Source organism: Oncorhynchus gorbuscha, linkage group LG11, assembly GCF_021184085.1.
Source record: "Oncorhynchus gorbuscha isolate QuinsamMale2020 ecotype Even-year linkage group LG11, OgorEven_v1.0, whole genome shotgun sequence".
NCBI classification, from domain to species: Eukaryota; Metazoa; Chordata; class Actinopteri; order Salmoniformes; family Salmonidae; genus Oncorhynchus; species Oncorhynchus gorbuscha.
In genome coordinates this window covers 42,021,169-42,043,806 of record NC_060183.1, presented here as the reverse complement: position 1 = coordinate 42,043,806, position 22,638 = coordinate 42,021,169, and the positions used below count along the sequence as shown (strand labels likewise).

Here is a 22,638-nt window from a genome sequence, read left to right as displayed (position 1 = left end):
ATTGCCAGCCTTTGGGGTTAACTCAGGTTTCCAAAGCATTGGTTGTTCAGTGGTAGAATTCTCGGTGTAGGGCAGAATCGACTACATGTACGTGTTTGTGAGAGTCTCAGCTTTCCATAGAGGGTTCATAGTAGTTCCTAGCTCCAACCATTCAGTCTCTACCGATATTTGTGTTTGAAGGGTTGAAGCCCAACACTCCAAACTTAGACTCAGAAGCACATTTGCAAAAGTTGCTAGGCCTCGAAGTTCGCAGTTTCTTTTCCTCCTCAGCTGACCTGCAAGGGACCATCTCAAAATGTGTCCCACATACAAATTCCCTGTTTAAAGTACCCAACTCCCTTGAACGACAATGTTTTATAGCAGTTATCAATGCCCTCATTAGGCAAATCAGAATGCCATAGTTTATAACAGGGCTGTGCAACCCTCTCCTGGAGATCTACTGTCCTGCAGGTTCAGTCCAACCATACTTTAGCATATCTGATTCAGCAGCTACTTAGTAGAATCAGCTGTGTTAAATTAGGGTTGGACTGAGAACACTCAGGACTGTAGACCTCCAGGAGGAGGATTGGCAGTCCTGGTTAAGAAGAATAATTCACACAGCCAGCACATTTTTCCCAAAGTTTATTGCATCAAACATTTTACACTGCAGAGCTCTGGTCGAGATGGCAGAAATGTACCGTTAAACTGGTCCAACATTTTTAACAATTCATCTTCATCTACAGTGGCCAAGCTACAAAACAGCCTCTTTGGAAAAAAAGTAACTTAGAAGAAAATAACCTCAATTAATTGCCAATCAGTCTTTATATGCCTCTGTACATTGCATCTCAAACTATTTACATATTTTCACAAGGCAAAAAAGTTGAATTACAAAACATTTCTGCACAATTTCCCAGTAAAAGACCAAGGCGATGATGGTCCTTTTAGTGTGATATCACATATTGACAATAATTCTGATTTTTCTAACTAACAGAATACCTACAAATTAAGCACAAAGAATAAAAGGTTTAAATGAAGCATGACAAGGCCTAAAAACTATGAAAGGACATGTAACATGATATAGAAACCAGAGAAATGTGTTTTAAGTAGTAAGTACAATGTCGAATGTAATCTCAAACAGGACAACATTTCATGTGCAGAGTGCTGACATCCAAGTTGGGAAACTCAAAATAGTATTACTTACAAAGCAGCCTACTTAGAGGAACAAAAATAAACTAAAAGCCATGGTACCAGAGTGTACTCTATTCGTAGTTTTCATATTTTTGATCAAATAAACATAACACATTGTTCTTTTGTGGTTCCATGTGCAGCCCTTCTATATTTGCACTCCAATAGACATTTTGTTTTCCAGTGAGCCCCAATGTATTTATTTTACAGTATAGTAACACAACATTTCAAAACAATAACTAAATGGCCCAGATTGAGTAAATTATAGGTAAAAGCATGGTGGCCCAAACCACTAATATTTCATCAAAAACAGTGTTTCATTAGTGCTTTCTTTAATGTTATAAGTATATTGTTTCGTATAACGCTCAGTTTTATAGCATAACCAAAACCTTTACAACAAGCAAGAGGAAAGACTGACAGGTCATTCATTCTTAAGAACTCAAAGTGGTGTTTTTAGACCAACCCATAGAACACTAAAGAAAACCCGAAAATACAAAGAAAATACATGCAAATGATATGCATGTTGGCCATTTATCTTGCTGTAAGCATTGAAGTGTTAATGAGAGGGCAGGATGGGAAGACAATAACAGAATATTGATGATTGATGCAAAAACAAGGAACATTGGTATTTTGCTTTGATAACATCTGTTAAACAATAGATAACCACTGATTTAATCAAATGCAAGTTTGTAATTGTAATACCATCAAACCCCACCTGATTGAAATCAGAATAACATATAGGGTCCAAATTAAACACAGAGCTTTAAAAGGGAAATGCTGTCATTTATTCTACAGCAAGACAGGGTCTACATCTCAGTCTTTAAACTCCATGAATAGGCCTAAACATACGATACTCATCTAGACATTGACTGTGCCCCAAATGGGACCATATTCCCTATATTGTGCACTACTTGGTCAAAAATAGAGAATAGGCTGCAATTTGGGACACATTGTTATCTAGAGATAATGGGCAATAGAGTCAAAGGTCAGTAGTAGTTTCAAGAACTGCACTAAAAAGCAGCAATAATTTAGATGATTTTGAAAACAAAACTTGTCAATGTATACCGTATGTACATCAGAGCTATGCAAATGATGTAAACAGAACCACCTGTCAGTGCTTTCTCAGGCTGCCAGTCAAACAATGCATCCGTTCCAACGGTCATGACTGTTAGTATAGTAAAGGGAAGAGTAGGACTTGACTTTCAGACTATCGTGCTCTCAACTCCTCCCACATACATAGTCAATTGACTTCTGTTTTTGGGATTCGCTGTGTTAATTATCCATGATGCTACTTTCAAAAAGAATTCAATTTGGGAAGACAGACTTAAGTCTCCTTTAAACATCTAAGGCACACTTTTTATCCAACTCAAATCAAAGCATACAGTGCATGCGGAAAGTATTTAGACCCCTTAACTTTTTCCACATTTTGTTAGGTCACAGCCTTATTTTAAAATTGATTAAATAAAAAAATGTTCCTCATCAATCTACACACTAACCCATAATGACAAAGCGAACACAGGTCAACATTTTTGCAAATGTATTACAAATAAAAAAGATACCTTATTTACATAAGTATTCAGACCCTTTGCTATGAGACTCAAATTGAGCTCCGGTGCATCCTGTTTTCATTGATCATCCTTGATGTTTCTACAACTTGGATTTAGAAAAGGAACACACCTGTCTATATAAGGTCCCACAGTTGAACGTGCATGTCAATTCAAAAACCTGGCCATGAGGTTGAAGGAATTGACTGTAGAGCTCCGAGACAGGATTGTGTAGAGGTACAGGTCTGGGGAAGGGTGCCAGAAAATGTCTGCAATATTGAAGGTTCCCAAGAACACAGTGGCCTCCATCATTCTTAAATGGAAAAAGTTTGGAATTGCCAAGATTCTTCCTAGAGCTGGCCGCTCAGCCAAACTGAGCAATCGAGGGAGAAGGGACTTGGTCAGGGAGGTGACCAAGAACCCGATGGCCACTCTGACAGTGCTTCAGAGATCCTCTTGCGGAGATGGAAAAACCTTCCAGAAGGACAACCATCTCTGTAGCACTCTACCAAATCAGGCCTTTATGGTAGAGTGGCCAGACAGAGTCCACTCCTCAGTAAAAAGGCACATGAAGGCCCACTTGCAGTTTGCCAAAAGGCTATTAAAGACTCTCAGACAATGAGAAACAAGATTCTCTGGTCTGATGAAACCAAGATTGAATTCTTTGGCCTGAATGCCAAGCATCACATCTGGAGGAAACCTGGCACCAGTGAAGCATGGTGGCAGCAGCAGCATCATGCTGTGGGGATGTTTTTCAGTGACAAGGGACTGGGACACTAGTCAGGATTGAGGGAAAGATGTATAGAGAGATCCTTGAGGGAAACCTGCTCCAGAGCACTCAGGGACTTCAGACTGGGGTGAAGGTTCACCTTCCAACAGGACAACGACCCTAAGCAAACAGCCAAGACAATGCAGGAGTGGCTTTGGGACAAGTCTCTGAATGTCCTTGAGTGGCCCAGCTGATTCTTGAACCCAATCAAATATATCTGGAGAGACCTGAAAATAGCTGTGCAGCGACACTCCCCATCCAACCTGACAGAGCTTGAGAGGATCTGCAGAGAAGAATGGGAGAAACTCCCCAAATACAGGTGTGCCAAGCTTGTAGCATCCTAAATGACTTAAATGTAATGTAAATGTACCCAAGACTCGAGGCTGTAATCACTGCCAAAGGTGCTTCAACAAAGTACTGAAAAAGGGTGTGCATACTTATGTAAATGTGATTTCATTTTTTTTATATTAATTTGAAAACATTGATATAAACTTGTTTTTGCTTTGCCCTTATGGGGTATTGTGTGTAGTTTGATGAAGGGCAACAAACAATATAATCCATTTTAGAATAAGGCTTTAATGTCACAAAATGTGGAAAAACTCAAGGGGTCTCAATAATTTCCGAATGCACTATATTTCTGTTATGACTGAATTAACATAGTGGACCCGTCCTGGCAGGTAGATTCAATCTCCTTTGAAGAGAAAAGAGAAGAATAATAATAAACAAACATATTCACAGAAAGTGACCAGGGCCATCTTGTGACATGTCAATTTTTCAGGGCAAAACCAATTTAGAAATAGTTTATGGAGCACAGAGATACTGGTTATATTCTGCAGGAGTTGACCAATATTATTATTACTATTATTATAGGATGGGTCTGGGATGGATGGATACCTGTAGTTCTATAGGCCTTTTCAGCTGGGTGAAGTAAATATTGGCCATGACACCACTTTTGATCAAACTAAATTTTACTGAAACAATATAAAAATAGTGATAATATAATAAGGCTAATAAATAAGCTTTTTATCATCACTGCTTTGCATTACCACAGGAGAAGGGTGGGAGGACTCTTTGACCCCTCCCAAAAGTCAGTTCTTCAGCCAAACTTCCCATGGTCTAACCCCCAGGGGATACAGGGCCCAGAGGGGTGGCCAGGCCACAGTCAGTTGGCTCTGTGATAAATTATTCAGAAAGGGAGAGTCTCATTCAGCTCACTACAGGTCTAGCAGGCCCTGCTGCCTCCAGAGATCCAGAGGTGGATGTGATAGTTGTTTTGTTAATGGACCCACCCATATGACCAACAGAGGACGAGGCCCCGGAAGTGTGTGGGACACAGGGTCTCTGAACATCAGTTTCATAGGTAGTTGGGAAGAATTTAATAAAAGTTGACTTTGTATCTATATGAACAACTTGTAGAGGAGGGACTTGGGATCCTGCTTTCGCCTGATGGCCTGTCAATAAATAAAGCCAAATAGGATGTCCCGGACAGGGTTATCCAGGGCTGGGTACTGTAGGAGTACGGCAGGAGTAAGCAGGGCTATGTAGTGCTGGGTGGGGTTGAGAGACAGTCACTGTGTCTCACAGGTGTCCAGTCGGAGCCACTGCAGTCCCTGCCGTGTGTGACGCACCAGAGAGCTCATGGTGGAGGTCAGGCTCAACTGGCCCAGAGCTGAGTCCAGCTCAGACAACAAACCTAGAGACACAAAAAAAAGAGAAGAAAAGAGCCTGGATAAGTTAATACCAACATTAGATGGAGTAGCAGGAAAGAAATGCTCACATGAATATTACTAAACCCATCACCAGTATTTTTTCCCAGTCATCATGACCTCAAGTAATGATATATAGAACTACAGCTTATAAAGAATCTGTTCAGGTGTAATAATATCCTTGTGTAAGACTATTTAACCTTCCCCTCTGCTCCTCCTTACCACTGCCTCTGTGTGCCAGCTCGTCAGCCTGCTCCCAGATGTCGTGAGCACTCAGGAAGAGTGCTGTGATATTGACGTAGGACGATGCCACCTGCTGGATGACCTGGGGAATGGCCACAGTGCTCACATTGCCCATCCCCACCCCACTGCTGTGATTGGAGCCTGGCCCAGAGCTGGCTGTGCTGGCAGGAGACGGCATGGGAGACATGGGGGATGGTGTGCCCGTGCTTCTGGGAAAGAGAGGGCAGGATGGGGCATGAGTTACCTTTTATTTAACTAGGCAAGTCAGTTAAGAACAAATTCTTATTTTCAATGACGGCCTAGGAACGGTGGGTTAACTGCCTTGTTCAGTGGCAGAACGACAGACTTTTACCTTGTCAGCTCAGGGATTCGATCTTGCAACTTTTCGATTACTAGTCCAACGCTCTAACCACTATGCTACCTCCCGCCACGGATAGGACTGAGCACATAATACGATGACTTCCAACAGTATATATACACTTATTAATAAGTGGGTTGAATGAGATGTACAGTCATGGACAAAAATATTGGCACCCTTGCACTTTTTTCAAATAATGCACCATTTCTTCCAGAAATGTTTGCAGTTGAACAAAACAACCAGATAATTATCTGAGGAGATCAGATACAAGATTGGAGCCAAGCATGGACAATCGAGGCTACAAGTTCATCTCCAGAGACCTTGATGTTCCTGTTTCCACCGTAAGTAATGTAATCAAAAAGTTTAAGGCCCATGCCACTGTAGCCAACCTCACTGGACGTGGCCACAAGAGAAAACTTAATGTAGGATTGCAGCAAAGCATTGTTTGAATGGTGGAGAAAGCACCTCAGTCAACTGCCACACAGATTCAAGCTGACATTCAGACAGTTTCAACTCGCACAATCTGTCGGCCAACTCAATGAAAAGGGGTTACATTGTAGGAGTCCCAAGAGGACCCCTCTGCTGAGAGGAAGACATAAGAAAGCCCGACTGCAATTTGCCAAAACACAGCTGAACATGCCAAAATCCTTCTGGGAGAAAATCCTGTAGAGAGATGAGACCAATTTACAGCTTTTTGGTAAAGCACACCATCTGTACAGAAAACAAAATTAAGCTTTCAAAGAAAAGAACACCCTCCCTACAGTCAAACATGGAGGTTGTGATGTTTTGGGGTTGCTTTGCTGCCTCTGGAACTGGGTGCCTTGAACGTGTGCATGGCATCATGAAACCAGGTTGTGGCGAAATCTGCACGGAGACTTCACCGTGCACTGCCACTTTAAGAGCGCATGAGCAGTAAGGAAGGAGGAAATAAAGAGAGCTCATTCAGCTCTTTGGGGAGGAGCTCTTTGGTGGCGCGACAGTTTGATTGTGTGTGCTGTGCTGCAGAAGTTTTGTTTGTTTTCAGCGTTTGTAGTTTATAAAGTATTTAACTCAATCATCGGTGTGATCGCTTTAGATCGTGGTTGTTTTTGTTTGGGACCGCGGCTGTTATGGATCGCATGGATTAGTAGCAATATTGTTGTGAAGCTTTAACATACAAACCAACAAACCATCGGACAGTCAGACAGTACACCGGCAGGCCTGAAGACCACAGCTAAGATTTATCTTTTTCTCTCTCTTTCTCTTCCCTCTCGTTCCAGTGCTTTACCCTGCACAGACTCTCTATTTTTCAAACGCACTTCCCATTGAAGTTCATTAGAGGTGGACTATTATTGCCCTGCCAGAAGCATTTTGATGGACATTTTAGTTAAAAGGGAAGTTGCTTGCAAGTTGTGTATTGAGGTGAGGTGTACTAATGACATGTGGCCGAGAAGACTGTGGACATTTTTAAGGCCTTTGTTGTGTCGATGAACACCCCCCACATTCATACCCTCTGCACTCATCCACTGGAAAATAATACAGATTATTGCAAATCCTCTGTTGATGACTGGGTTCGTTCTTGTATGAAGTTGCTGTTGAATTGCTCTGCCATTATTTGTATTAGTATTATTGTATGAGGTATTCTTGTTGGGGTTACCCCTGTGCTGTGATGTGGGTTTTATATGGTGTGTATTCTCTTTTCTCTCCACTGGCTATCTGGTATACAGGCTACACTCTAGGCAGTCTCTTCTGCTGATGTGTGTGGGTCTGGTAGTGGTACTCTCTCTATTCTACTCTTTTCCTTTCGGCATGGTTAATACCTGCCTGGCGCCCAAACAAAATCTTTCTTTACCCTCTCTAATAAATACCGCTACAGAATTGGCGCCCGAACAGGGATTTGAAGAGAAACACTCATGACACCATCCACGCAAGGTTGAATCATGTCTTTTGTTGCACCACCTCCAAACTAAAAACCCTGTTCCCTCATCCCAGTATACCCATAACTCTCCTGGGGCTAAACCGTCTCAGATATTTGTACCCAAGATCCACGACAAATGTCCAGTTGTGTGTTGGAGGTGTAAAGTCCAACATCCTCCAGATTCTTGCCCGCTCTATGTCCAGCATCAAGATTCAGGAAAAGGACTGAAAGTCTAGACAGGCGTGGGGGCTTGCATACAATTGGGTCAGCCTTAATGCCCACCATGAAGCCTTTAGACAGCACAGCTAGCGGTCTTATTCCTATTCCGCAACAACTATTGGTTCCTCTGACTGGTAGGAACTTGAGAGGGAAGGCCATAATCGACACAGGGGCATCTTACACCCCGATGCAAGAGGCCCTGTGGCAGAACATGGCATTAACTCATGAGGAGCTATGAACATGGGAGGGACCATTGTACTTGGCCAATGGAGAACCTACCACTCCCTTGGGCTGGATTAGTATAATAATAAAACTGCATGGTGAGACTATTAACCTTCCTGTGGCAATTCTTGCAGATTCAAGCCTTGCATTTGCTGTAGTCCTTGGCCTAGACTTCCTGTTCTTCAGTGGACTGACCATCTCTATGTCCGAACCCTCCTATCGGCTACACTCTGACTATTCCCAGCCTCATCCATTTCAACCTGGTAATGCACTGATTTCAGGTTAGAGCCTGCTCCATTATCCAAGTCAGTGACAGAGAAAATATAAAGAGACAAAGACAAAAACATGTTCCACCATGGAAGTCTGAGAACCCAACTATCACCCTGATTACCGCCGTACACCCCCCCCCTTCTATCCGAGAGCAAAAGCAAACCTGATGCTGATTTCTACATCAAACAAGCGGTGGAACAGGCATGTCTGTCGGATGATGAAAAGTGGCAGCTCTCCCAGATGTTGGACATGAACAGTGAGGTCTGTACTCTTACACTCGGCCGTACAACCGTCTTCAAACACAAAATCTATACTCGGCATGAGGTCCCCATTAAGCAGCGTCCCTACAGGCTATCCCCCGCCAAACTGGCAATTCTCAATGAACAGCTCAAAAGCATGTGGGAGAATGGAATTGTGGAACCTTCTTTTTCTGGATGGGCTTCTCCGGTTGTCCTGATTCTTAAGAAAGATGGTGGATATCGATTCTGTGTGGACTACAGGAAGCCGAATGCCATAACAGAAAGCGATGCCTACCCTCTACCAAACATAAATGACATACTGGAATCACTGGCAGGAGCATCCATCTTTAATAATCTGGATCTGACCAGTGGCTATTGGCAGGTGTCAATGGATCCCGCTAGTCAGGACAAGACTGCTTTTGTCACCCCTGCTGGTTTGTACTCCTTCAAAGTCATGCCTTTTGGTTTGAAGAATGCTCCAGTAACCTTCCAACGGTTGATGGAGACTGTCCTGGGAGATTTGAGGGGTAGAAATTGTCTTATGTATCTGGATGACATCATAATCTACTCCTCCTCTGTCGTGGATCATCTGCAAGACATTCAGTCCGTCTTCGACAGACTAAAGGCTGCAGGTTTGACCTTGAACTTGAAGAAGTCTCGTTTCTGTCTGCCAGAACTCAAGTTCCTTGGTCATATGGTTAATGCTGAAGGTATTCATGCAGATCCAGCCAAAGTCCCAATTCCCACATCCCTCAAGGCTGTTCAGCGGTTTCTGGGTATGGCTGGATGGTACCACAGGTTTGTGCCTGATTTTTCAAAGGTAGCCGAACCCCTCAACCACCTTAAGAAGAAAGGTGTGAAATTCCAATGGACCCCTGCATGCCAAGGTGCATTTGAAGCACTCAAAAACAGTCTAATTACTCCTCCAGTGCTTGGACATCCTAACCGGAATGCTCATTTCATTGTGTACACGGATGCAAGTCAAACAGGACTTGGAGCAATCTTGGCTCAACAAACATGACTTGGAACAGAAGAAGTTCTTGCCTATGCAAGTCGCACCCTTAATTCAGCCGAGAGGAATTATTCAACGACTGAAAGGGAGTGCCTCGCTGTGGTCTGGGCTTTGGAGAAATGGAGCTACTACTTGGAGGCAAAGACCTTCACCGTTGTCACAGACCATGCTGCTCTGCAGTGGGTTCTGGCATCAGGCAAGACCAACGGACGTCTTATTCGCTGGTCTATCAGACTGCAGAAGTTTGACTTCATCATTGAGTATCGCAAAGGAAGTTTTGGAACGTTGGAACGTTGTACCAGATGCCCTTTCTCAGATTACAGAGACGGCCAATGTTTGTCCTCCCTTGTGCAGTACTTATACTACCGCTAAATGTCTGGATGATTCCTTTCCTCTGGATGATGAGTGTATGGAGAGCAGAGCAGAAGGATGCTGCCATCATGGCGATCCACAAGAGTCTGTCGGAAGAAGACTCCAAGAGTCGCTTCAATGATAAGTATAGCATAATTCAGGATAAAGTGTATCGAAAAACTCCAAGAGGAGATGGAATACACAGCACCCATTATCGCGTCTTCATTCCCTCTACATTGTGTGACCAGATAATCCAAGTTTATCATGCCAATCCCATGAGTGGCCATCTTGGAGTTTTTAAAACTTATCGAAGACTACAAGAGGTGGTTTACTGGCCAGGCATGTGGGTTGTTACCCGGAAGTTTGTACAGCAGTGTGAAGTCTGCCAGAAATACAAACCAGACATTGGCAGACCTGCCGGGAAAATGTGGCAGACCGTGGTGAACCATCCAAATTAAATGTTGGGAATTGACCTTCATGGGACCTTTTTCTCACAGCCGGGGGGACACTGAATGAATTTTTATTGGTGGTAGTGGACTACTACACACACTGGGTGGAGTTAGTGGACTACTACACACACTGGGTGGAGTTGTTTCCCCTCCGCAAAGCCACTGCATCAGCCATTGCTCTAAATCTGCGAAGGGAGGTTTTACCAGATTCGGAATTCCCGACCAAATCCTCTGACCGAGGTCCGCAGTTCATATCAGGAATATACAAAGAGCTCTGTACCTACTGGGGTGTAATTGCCAAGCTGACCACAGCCTACCATCCTCAGAACAACCTGACCGAGAGGGTAAACCGAACCCTGAAGCGGATGATTGCTTCTTTCGTGGGGGATCAGCACACAAGGTGGGATCAGCATTTTCAGAATTTCACTTTGCACTGAACTCTGCCGTGCAGGAGACTTCTGGGGTCACTCCCGCCGAACTCTACCTGGGAAGACTACTAAAAGGTCCGATGGACAGGGTCTTACAAAGTTCGAATGTTTCACCTGACTGCCCAGCATTTGATGCCGTACAACACCACCACACCTTGCTAGCCAGAGTGGAGGCCAGCAAAACCAAAGCCAAACAACGACAGCTGAGAAACTGTGACAAACATAGACGAGACGTGTGTTTTCCACCCGTCTCGTGTCTGGGTACGTTCACATCATCTGTCAAAGGCATCTAAGAAGTTCACTGCCAAGCTAGCTTCGAGATGGAAAGGTCCATACCGTGTAGTGCAGCAGTTGGGACCAGTGAACTACTTGGTCTGTTTGGAGGACACTGGGGAAGATGTCAGGACAGTGCATGTTGTTGACCTAAAGTGTGCAAAGCCCTTAATTTAAGAGACTTACCCAAAAAGACTCAAAGCTGTAAACACAGCCAGAGGCATTTTTAACATGCATTTACTTAGGTGGACTACTCTGTTCGAACTAGAAGCATAATAAGTATTTCGCTGCACCTGCGATAACATCTGCAAAATAATTTGATATCTTCAAAAAAGAACAGGAATTTCACATTATTATGAAAAGGGTATACTAAAATATGAAAATACAAGTCATGTCTAAAAATCTAATTCTAGCATCTCTATATTCTTATGTCATCCGGATTAGAGAAGAAAGTTGCTATTTTACCACCGCCCCCCTCTAGCCTCCATTGATTTAGTCACTCTAATATTAGCCATCCTAAAAGGGTTCTGACTAAATGCTAAAGCAGGAGACAGGACACACAAAGGGAAAAGGCTGAGCAGAGGACAACCACTAGGTAAAATACTTACTTTGAGACACATTGGGAGGGGGCTGCAGACTTGGTGGAGCTCTGAAAAAGAGAATTTAAGATCCGATTCAGTCAAACTCATTTGCTATTTAACCATGTCTCTACACTCATTGACAATTTAATATTCATTTGAATTTACACCAACATACGTTTTGATTACTCAATAGTAATCCAAGTACTCAACTAGTTGTGTGCTCAGAACGTCGCTGCCATTTATTTTCAGATGAATGTGTGTACACGACACACACAAAGACATGCAGAAACAAAGGACCAACATGTGATCCTTGAAGCCTACCTTGAAATGATCCGTGAGGGTCCTTGAATACTTAAGTGCCGTTTCTCTTTTGTAGCGAAACATGGCCATCTGTAGAAGGGACTGGCACCTCATACTGACAGACAATAACAAAAAGGTTAGATTCTCATAATCCTCTGCAGGAATACTTCATTTCACTGGCTTGAGGTAAAATGGATCCGACGTGCCACTACTTGACATTTATGTTACATTTAACAGAACTATAGTGAACTATTGTGTGGTGTAGCAGGGTATATATTACATATAGTAGGGTCTGGTATCTAGTTACCATAATATTGTAAAATCCTTGTCTGTAACAGGGGCAGAGGGGTCCACAGAGCCCTTCAGTTTCAGTATGAACCTGAAAGAGTAGAGGTGGCATTTAAAAAAGCACAGGAAACAAAGCAAAGGTGAGTTCACAAAAAAAAAGGAACTCATCATGAGGGGTCGCAGTGGCTTGTTGCCTCATCCATACCCACACATGTAATCAGAGTCGGCCCTAGCCTTTGAGGCCCTGAGCCTCATGAAGCTAGATGAGAGAATGCCAAGAGTGTGCAAAGCAGTCATCAAGGCAAAAGGTGGATATTTTGAAGAATCTCAAATATATTTTGATTTGTTTAACACTTTTTTGGTTACTACATGATTCCATATGTGTCATTTCAATAGTTTTGATGTCTTCATTATTATTCTACAATGTAGAATAAAGTACAAATAATGAGAAAACCTGGAATGAGTAGGTGTCCAAACTTTTGACAGGTACTGTATGTAAATTAGATTTCTGTATTTCATTTTTGATACATCCGTGAAATTCTTAATTGAATAAAACAAACTTTTGAATGTAGTTTTTATGACGTGCACCCCAATAAAATACATACCATATAACCTACACAGGTTTCACGTGTGTAGCTGGTTGGCACTACAGTCAGAGGCTCCTATGTGTAGCAATTTGAAGTGGTAGACCTCTAATTTCATGCAAAATGGAATTACAGTTCTGTAATTAAGTTAGCTAAATGAGAAGGAGTAGGCTAGCAGGAGCAACCGACAGGTTTAATCTGAATGGAGTTGTAGAAAAGGACGGGGAGTGCAGCAAAATGGCCTCAACTAGTCTAGCTAGCTGACATCTGGCCATCTTCTCTTCTTTAAATCAATTTGATGCAGTAAAGACAGCCACTGCCAGATGGGATAATAGACAAACTTGTAAATGCCATAGGTCATCTAACTAGCACGAGTTCGTGGAATTCCCCCCCCTCCCACTCTCCCTCCTGTCTCACACACACACACACCATCGGGCCGTGAACATCCTCTGAGGCGCGCAGGCTGCACAGCAAACAAGTGTCCAAGTTTAAATAAAGTCACAAAAAATAAATGTTTTACAACTATCTGGATATCCCCCAAAAATGTATTATTATTCAAACCTGAAAATATTTCAAATGCCCACCCCTACTCACTACAGCTAAGGAGCTCTATCTAGTACATATTGTTTTGGGCTGCTTACCTTATCAGATCCAAGGTTTCAGCAAACATCGTATATGCCGACTTCGGGGTCTGGGGATCGGTTTCCATAGCGATGCCGCTCTCCACAAAGGACATGGCAGCATCGAGGTAGTTGAAAGCTTTGCCCACCTTATCAGACTGGAGAAAACAAAAAACGCACAGACCTTTGTTTAGAATCCATTGAGATTGTCACAAGTGAAAGAAAAATACTGAATTGAGAGAGAATGAGAGTGTAAAAATAGGACTATTACCGTGGCATCTGCTTTGTGCTTGAGTTTTTTGGCTTCCTTCATATGATACTCCACTGGGTGCTGCCTGTGGGTGGCAGGAACAGAGGTATATAAACTCAGCAAAAAAAGAAACGTCCTCTCAGTCAACTGTGTTAATTTTCAGCAAACTTAATATGTGTAAATATTTGTATGAACATAAGAGATTCAACAACTGAGACAAACTGAACAAGTTCCACAAACATGTGACTAACAGAAATGGAATAATGTGTTACTCCACTCTTCCATCAAGGAACATACAAGTTCCCGGACATTTTTGAGGGGAATAGCCCTCACTCCAATCCAACAGGTCCCAGATGTGCTCCATGGGATTGAGATCCAGGCTCTTCACTGGACATGGCAGAACACTGACATTCCTGTCTTGAAGGAAATCATGAACAGAATGAGCTGTATGGTTGGTGGCATTGTCATGCTGGAGGGTCATGTCAGGATGAGCCTGCAGGAAGGGTACCACATGAGAGAGGAGGATGTCTTCCCTGTAACGCACAGCATTGAGAGTGCCTGCAATGACAACAAGTTCAGTCCCATGACGGACCCTCCACCTCCAAATCGATCCCGCTCCAGAAAACGGGCCTCGGTGTAACACTCAATCCTTCAACAATAAACGTGAATCCGACCATGACCTTTGGTGAGACAAAACCGTGACTCGTCAGTGAAGAGCACTTTTGCCAGTCCTGTCTGGTCCAGCAACGGTGGGTTTGTGCCCATAGGCAACGTTGTTGCCTGTGATGTCTGGTGATGACCTGCCTTACAACAGGTCTACAAGCCCTCAGTCCAGCCTCTCTCAGCCTATTGCGGACAGTCTGAGCACTGATGGAGGGATTGTGCAATCCTGGTGTAACTCAGGCAGTTGTTGCCATCCTGTACCTGGCCCACAGGTGTGATGTTCAGATGTACCGATCCAGTGCAGGTGTTACACGTGGTCTGCCACTGCAAGGACGATCAGCTGTCTGTCCCGTCTCCCTGTAGTGCTGTCTTGGGCGTCTCACAGTACGGACATTGCAATTTATAGTCCAGACCACATCTGCAGTCCTCATGCCTTCTTGCAGCATGCCTAAGGCACGTTCACACAGATAAGCAGGAACCCTGGGCATCTTTCTTTTAGTGTTTTTCAGAGTCAGTAGAAAGTGCCCTAAGTTTTTATAACTGTGACCTTAATTGCCTACCTTCTGTAAGCTGTTAGTGTCTTAACAACCGCTCCACAGGTGCATGTTCATTCATTGTTTATGGTTCATTGAACAAGCATGGGAAACAGTGTTTAAACACTTTACAATGAAGAACTGTGAAGTTTGGGATTATTACAAATTATCTTTGAAAGACAGGGTCCTGAAAAGGATAAGTATGGTCACTGTGGGGATGACTTCGTCGATGCACTTATTGTTGAAACTGAGGTGGTACACTCCTCAATGCCATTGGATGAATTCCAGAACATATTCCAGTCTGTGCTAGCAAAACAGTCCGGTAGCGTAGCATCTGACCACTTCCGTATTGAGTCACTGGTACTTCCTGCTTTATTTTTTGCTTGTAAGCAGGAATCAGGAGGATAGAATTATGGTCAGATATGCCAAATGTAGGGCGAGGGAGAGCTTTGTATGCGTCTGTGTGTCAGAATATATTTTCCTCTGGTCGCACATGTAACATGCCGGTAGAAATGAGGTAAAACTGATTTAAGTTTGCCTGCATTAACCTCTCTGCGCACCGAACCCGTTAGCGGGATTAAATTCGACAACATACGGTGATCGCTACATAAATAGTAATATTAAACATTCATGAAAATACAAGTGACTCACATGGGTCGAAAGCCTAGAATCTTGCTAATCCAACTGCGTTGTCAGATTTAAAAAAGGATTTACTGCGAAAGAATACGATGCGATTATCTGAGAACAAAGCCCCATAAAAAATAACTATTTCAATCAGCACAGGCGTAACATCACAAATTGCAATAAAATAAATAGTTTACCTTTGACGATCTTCCTCTGTTTGCAATCCCAATGCTCATTGTTACACAATGAATGGCCTTTTGTTTGATAAAATCCATTTTTATAGCCTAACACGAAACATTTTGTGAACTGCTTGTGTAGTGAATTCCGTCTCATTCAATTTTCGACGACACATTCGGTGTAAATACACACACGAAACGTGACTTTTCCAGTCATGTTTGGTTTCATTGCAATCACCTGGTGTGTTTGTAACACAACCAAACCTGATGGGTCATTTCGCGGGACGTATTGACTGAAAGAAACCGATTTGAAGACAACAAGTAGACAACAAGTAATGACATCATTGTGCACCAATGATATGACCGCCGCTGTTTCGTTGATTGACTGTATTTTAACCCAATGACCACTGATCGTCTTGAAATCTAGCTGGGTAGATAGCCAATGAGCTGATGTAAATGGCAATATGTAATGTTTATGTGTTGGAAGACCAACCCATGTAGTAAACTCCGGCGTAAAGAGGTTCATTCGCCATTGGAGATTCATACCGTAAGGAGCAACGCATGTTACGCACAGCGTTGTTTTGGTAAAGCGCATCTTCAGCTGTTTATAAATCAATCAGTATGGCGACTAAGTCAGGGAAAGCTAAATCTAAATCTAGATATACAGATGTACACACCATTTTAGAAGAAATTGATCGGGAAAGTGAGAGAGATTGTTGGAGGATGATTAATTTAGCGATTCCCAAATGGAGGAATATTTTTTTAATGGAGAGGACATCGTTTTGGACTGGTAAGTTTTTCTCATGCCAATGCCGTTGTTAGAAATTAATAATATAAAATATTATTTGTTAAATGAAATAGCCTGTTTGAGGCTGTTGAGGGGAGTGCAGGCCCACAACAATTGCCAAAGTGAAATGGAGACAGATACAGCTGGTCTGTTGTAATATAATAAAGACAGTAGATCTAGCTGAAATGTCATAATATAAAATAGACATTAGATCTAGCTGGTCTGTCATAATATATTCAACCTTATGTTCCCTGTACTCTAAATACACTGCTCAAAAAACTAAAGGGAACACTTAAACAACACAATGTAACTCCAAGTCAATCACACTTCTGTGAAATCAAACTGTCCACTTAGGAAGCACCACTGATCGACAATACATTTCACATGCTGTCGTGCAAATGGAATAGACAACAGGTGGAAATTATAGGCAATTAGCAAGACACCCCCAATAAAGGAGTGGTTCTGCAGGTGGTGACCACAGACCACTTCTCAGTTCCTATGCTTTCTGGCTGATGTTTTGGTCACTTTTGAATGCTGTCTGGCGGTGCTTTCACTCTAGTGGTAGCATTAGACAGAGTCTACAACCCACACAAGTGGCTCAGGTAGTGCAGCTCATCCAGGATGGCACATCAATGCGAGCTGTGGCAAGGTTTGCTGTGTCTGTCAGCGTAGTGTCCAGAGCATTGAGGCGCTACCAGGAGACAGGCCAGTACATCAGGAGACGTGGAGGAGGCCGTAGGAGGGCAACAACCCAGCAGCAGGACCGCTACCTCTGCCTTTGTGCAAGGAGGAGCACTGCCAGAGCCCTGCAAAATTACCTCCAGCAGGCCACAAATGTGCATGTGTCTGCTCAAACGGTCAGAAACAGACTCCATGAGGGTGGTATGAGGGCCCGACGTCCACAGTTGGGGGTTGTGCTTAGAGCCCAACACCGTGCAGGACGTTTGACATTTGCCAGAGAACACCAAGATTGGAAAATTCACCACTGGCACCCTGAGCTCTTCACAGATGAAAGCAGGTTCACACTGAGCACATCTGACAGACGTGTCAGAGTCTGGAGACGCCGTGGAGAACGTTCTGCTGCCTGCAACATCCTCCAGCATGACCGGTTTGGCAGTGGGTCTGTCATGGTGTGGGGTGGCATTTCTTTGGGGGGGCCGCACAGCCCTCCATGTGCTCGCCAGAGGTAGCCTGACTGCCATTAGGTACCGATATGAGATCCTCAGACCCCTTGTGAGACCATATGATGGTGCGGTTGGCCCTGGGTTCCTCCTAATGCAAGACAATGCTAGACCTCATGTGGCTGGAGTGTGTCAGCAGTGCCTGCAAGAGGAAGGCAATGATGCTATGGACTGGCCCGCCCGTTCCCCAGACCTGAATCCAATTGAGCACATCTGGGACATCATGTCTCGCTCTATCCACAGACTGTCCAGGAGTTGGCGGATGCTTTAGTCCAGGTCTGGGAGGAGATCCCTCAGGAGACCATCCGCCACCTCATCAGGAGCATGCCCAGGCGTTGTAGGGAGGTCATACAGGCACGTGGAGGCCACACACACTACTGAGCCTCATTTGACTTGTTTTAAGGACATTACATCAAAGTTGGATCAGCCTGTTGTGTGGTTTTCCACTTTACTTTTGAGTGCGACTCCAAATCCAGACCTCCATGGGTTGATAAATGTAAAGTATTTAATAAGAATATTTCATTCATTCAGATCTAGGATGTGCTATTTTAGTGTTCCCTTTATTTTTTTGAGCAGTGTATATATGTTTATTATACCTGTTTGATACAGGGCTCATATGTGAAACTTTTCTAAATGAACATTTTCTTTCACAGTGACACGGACTCCGAATGGGAGCCCCCCAGTGCCAAGGTTTCCATCCCCCACTGAAGCTGGTTCATCCAGCTACTTCCACAAGTGGTATTCATCTGCCCAAATGTATTTCTGCAGGCATGGATGTGCCTCAGGGCCAAAGGGGCACAGCATGGAGGCGTCGCTGTGTTCTTTGCAAAATGAAGTCCCCCATCACCTGCACCACATGCATGGTGACCCTCTGCTTTATACAGCAGAAAGAGACTGCTATGGCACCTGGCATCAGCAGCACAATATTGTGTAGAGGACTGAGGGTCTTCCAAATATTGAAAGTGTTATTTTGTAAATGTATATCTTTTTTTCTCCATTTTTTGGGGGGGGGGTGTGTTAGAATACCATTTTGGTATTTTGTATATAGTTATTCCATTCAAAATGTATAACTTCACCAATTTGGCCACTTGGGTACATTTGGGCTACTTGTGTGGGACACCTGGGGGACTTCATGATACATGTTATGTAGCACACTCATTTCCGAAGTTATCATTCTGAAACTTTGCACAAGTACTATTGCCCTCTTATGTGTTTCACTGAAATTGTCCCTATCAGAATTTTTGTTTTGTCTCGTTCATTTTAAAGATGATACAACAATAAAAATGAAAAAACGTATTGTTTTTTCATTGTATTATCTAAACCAGATCTATTGTGTTATATTCTCCTACATTCAATTCACATTTACACAAACTTCAGAGTGTTTTCTTTCAAATTAAATCAAGAATATGCATATCCTTGGTTCTGAGCCTGAGCTACAGGCAGTTAGATTTGGGTATGTCTTCAGGCGGAAATTGAAAAAAGTTGGGGGGTCCCCGGCCACTAGGAGCACCACTTCTGGATTAGCATTTTGTTTGCTTATGGCCTTCTATAGCTCGTTGAGTGGGTCTTAGTTCCAGCATTCTTTTGTGATGGTAAATATAGATGAACTCTACAGCTTATCATGAGGTACTCTACCTCAGGCAAGCAATACCTCGAGACACCAGCTATTATTTACCAATAGACACACAACCCCACCCCTTGTCTTACCAGACGTAGCTGTTCTGTTCTGACGTAGCTGTTCTGCCGATGCACGGAAAACCCAGCCAACGGTATATTGTCATTGTTGTCGTTCAGCCACATCTCAGTGAAACATACGATATTACAGTTAATGTCCCGTTGGTAGGATAGTCTCGAAGTGAATTCTCCAGTGATTGCACGTTGGCCAATAGAACGAACGGATGGTGGGTTACCCAATAGCTGACAAATTTCTCACAAGGCACACCTATCTCCGCACCCTGTATTTCTGTCTTTTCTTCACGCGAATGACTGGGATTTGGCCGGTTCTCAGAGAAGCTGTGGATGTGCCTCTTTCGCGTTGGACTCATTAAAGAAAAAGATCTTCGTCCAGTTCAAGGTGTGTAATCGCTGGTCTGATATCCAGATGCTCTTTTTGGGCATAAGAGTCGGTAGCAGCAACATTAAATACAAAGTAAGTTACAAACAATGTGAAAAACACAAAATACCATAGTTGGTTAGGAGCCCGTAAAACGGCAGCCATCCCCTCGGGCGCCATTACTGGTGGTGGTAGTGTGATGGTTTGGGGATGCTTTGCTGCCTTAATAGAATGAACCATGAATTCTGCTCTGTATCAGAGAATTCTACAGGAGAATGTCAGGCCATCTGTCTGTGAGCTGAAGATGAAGCGCAGCTGGGTCATACAGCAAGACAATGATCCAAAACACACAATCAAGTCTACATAAAACGTCTAAAAAGCAACAAATTTGAAGTTCTGGAATGGCCTAGTCAAAGTCCAGACCTAATCCCAATTGAGATGTGTCAGGACTTGAAACGAAAACCAACAAATGTCGCTGACTTAAAGCAGTTCAGCATGGAAGAGCGGGTCAAAATAAGAGGGCCACTGATCAACTACAGGAAGTGTTTGGCTGGAGACACTGCAGCTAAACCATTTATTGAGTGTAAGGGGGCAACCATTTTTTTCACAGGGGCATAAGGTGTTGTATAACTTTTCTAATGAAATAAGTATGTAAAAGGAATCTTACCTGTCCTCGACCTTGAGCAGGGGTCTGGAGGACAGGGAACCCCCGGTGAGCTGGGCAGGCACAGAGAAGGCAAAGCTGCTCTTGGGGGCCTTCAGACAAAACCAGAGGAGACAGCATATCAACACCTGTTTCTCATTATTTCAGATAACCTTTATACAGACAATTAACGATAAATACTGAGCTTCATCCTTTGAATAACATCTAACACTTCTGACGCACCTGCTGAAGCAACTCTCAGATGTGTGACTTAATTTCACATATAACATATATTGACTCAAATCTCTTGCCTTGCCAGTCTTGGAATGCTCTGTGTGTCGTTTCCCAGTGCCCTTCTTGTGTTTGACGGGGGTGGAGGCATCCCTGTCCTTGCTTTTGGCTGCTGAGGCAGCGTTGGGCTCTGGGGTCTCCCCTGCATGCAGCTTGCGCCTCCCCGGCTCTTTCCCAGGGTCTTGCAGAGGGACAGAAGCCCCCTTCTTCGACCGCTTCCTCTCCACCTCCTCTCTCCAGGGTTCTTGGGTGTTCTGTGAGAGAAAAGGCCAGATGGCAAGTTAGATCAGAATGGGACAGAGGAGATACTGTGAAAGGGGACTTTCTTCTCTGAAGGGAGAATGCCCAGTCAGCAGGGTGTCGGTAGGTCCTTAAAAAAATCTTACATTCTGATTTAAAATCTTCAGTTTTCAAAAGGTGTTAAAAAATGTGATGAAATGGCCCCCTTTATTTTGTGCCACTGCGTAATTGTTGCCACCATGGTAAAAAAAAGAAATGGGCGCAAGGTAGCCTATACAATTTGATGGAAGACAACACTAACTAGAGCTGGGATGATAAACCAAAAATTACAGACACCTAATATTGTCCTCCTCTTACTGAAGCAATTTTGCCGATGTCAGTATTTTTGGTGATTAGGCTACACTGTATTTGAATTTTGCGCTCTGTAATCTCACTGGATTTTGCCCAGATGGGACACTAGCATCCCACATACCCTAGAGAATTTAAAGGTCCTCAATGATGTCACCATTTCCCTTGATTCTAAGCACTGTTGTGCTGCTATTTTTATTGACTTGGCCAAAGCTTTTGATACGGTAGACCATTCCATTCTTGTGGGCCGGCTAAGGAGTATTGGTGTCTCAGCAGGCCAAAGACCCCGCAAACTACCTCTCTCAGAGTGCAGTGTATAAAGTCAGAAAATCTGATGTCTCAGCCACTGCCTGACACTAAGGGTGTATCCCAAGGCCACACACTCTTCTCAATTTACATGAACAACATAGCTCAGGCAGTAGGAAGCTTTCTCATCCACTTATATGCAGATGATAGTCTTATGGCCCCTCCCGGATTTTGTGTTAAACACTCTACAACAAAGCATTCTTAGTGTCCAACAAGATTTCTCTGCCCTTAACCTCTTCAACCTATGGGGGCGCTATGTCATTATTGGATTAAAAAAACGTGCCCGTTTTAAGCGCAATATTTTGTCACGAAAAGATGCTCGACTATACATATAATTGGCAGCTTTGGAAAGAAAACACTCTGACGTTTCCAAAACTGCAAAGATATTATCTGTGAGAGATTATGTGAAGATTGATTTTTTTATATATGATAGGTTTAATGCTAGCTTGCAACTTACCTTGGCTCCTTGCAGCCACAAGGTCCTTTTTATGCTGCACTCGCGTAACAGATGGTCAGGCTGCCACGCAGTCTCCTACTGAATTGCAATGTAAATCGGCAATAATCGGCGTCCAAAAAGGCCGATTACCAATTGTTATGATTGCAGATTAATTGGTCGACCTCTAGTTTCTACAACTTTATTGGAGTCCACCCGTCGTCAGTTCAATTGATTGGATATGATTTGGAAAGACACGTGCCTGTCTATATAACGGTATCATAGTTGACAGTGCATGTCAGAGCAAAAACCAAGTCACGAGGTCGAACGAATTGTCCGTAGACCTTCGAGACAGGATTGTGTCGAGGCACAGATCTGGGGAAGGGTACAAAAACAAATTTTGCAGCATTGAAGGTCCTGAAGAACACAGTGGCATCCATCACTCTTAAACAGAATAAATTTAGAACCACCAAGACTCTTCCTAGACCTGGCCACCTGGCCAAACTGAGCAATCGGAGGAGAAGGGCCTTGGTCTGGGAGGTGACCAAGAAGCCAATGGTCACTCTGACAGAGCTCCAGAGTTCCACTGTGGA

At 43.5% G+C, this 22,638-nt stretch overlaps 1 protein-coding gene across 1 annotated transcript in view; it reads right to left on the bottom strand.

Annotated features, from left to right (window-relative positions):
• Positions 1-3,818: 3,818 nt before the first annotated feature.
• The window catches only part of LOC124047659 (AF4/FMR2 family member 1-like), a 71,076-nt gene continuing 52,256 nt past the window's right edge, over positions 3,819-22,638 (bottom strand). Inside the window, 10 exon segments of the mRNA XM_046367971.1 lie at positions 3,819-5,170; positions 5,406-5,635; positions 11,753-11,793; positions 12,047-12,140; positions 12,333-12,404; positions 13,539-13,675; positions 13,789-13,852; positions 20,452-20,540; positions 20,739-20,780; positions 20,783-20,972. Of these exon segments, the coding sequence (XP_046223927.1) occupies positions 5,046-5,170; positions 5,406-5,635; positions 11,753-11,793; positions 12,047-12,140; positions 12,333-12,404; positions 13,539-13,675; positions 13,789-13,852; positions 20,452-20,540; positions 20,739-20,780; positions 20,783-20,972 (1,084 nt within the window). The 3' untranslated portion in view covers positions 3,819-5,045.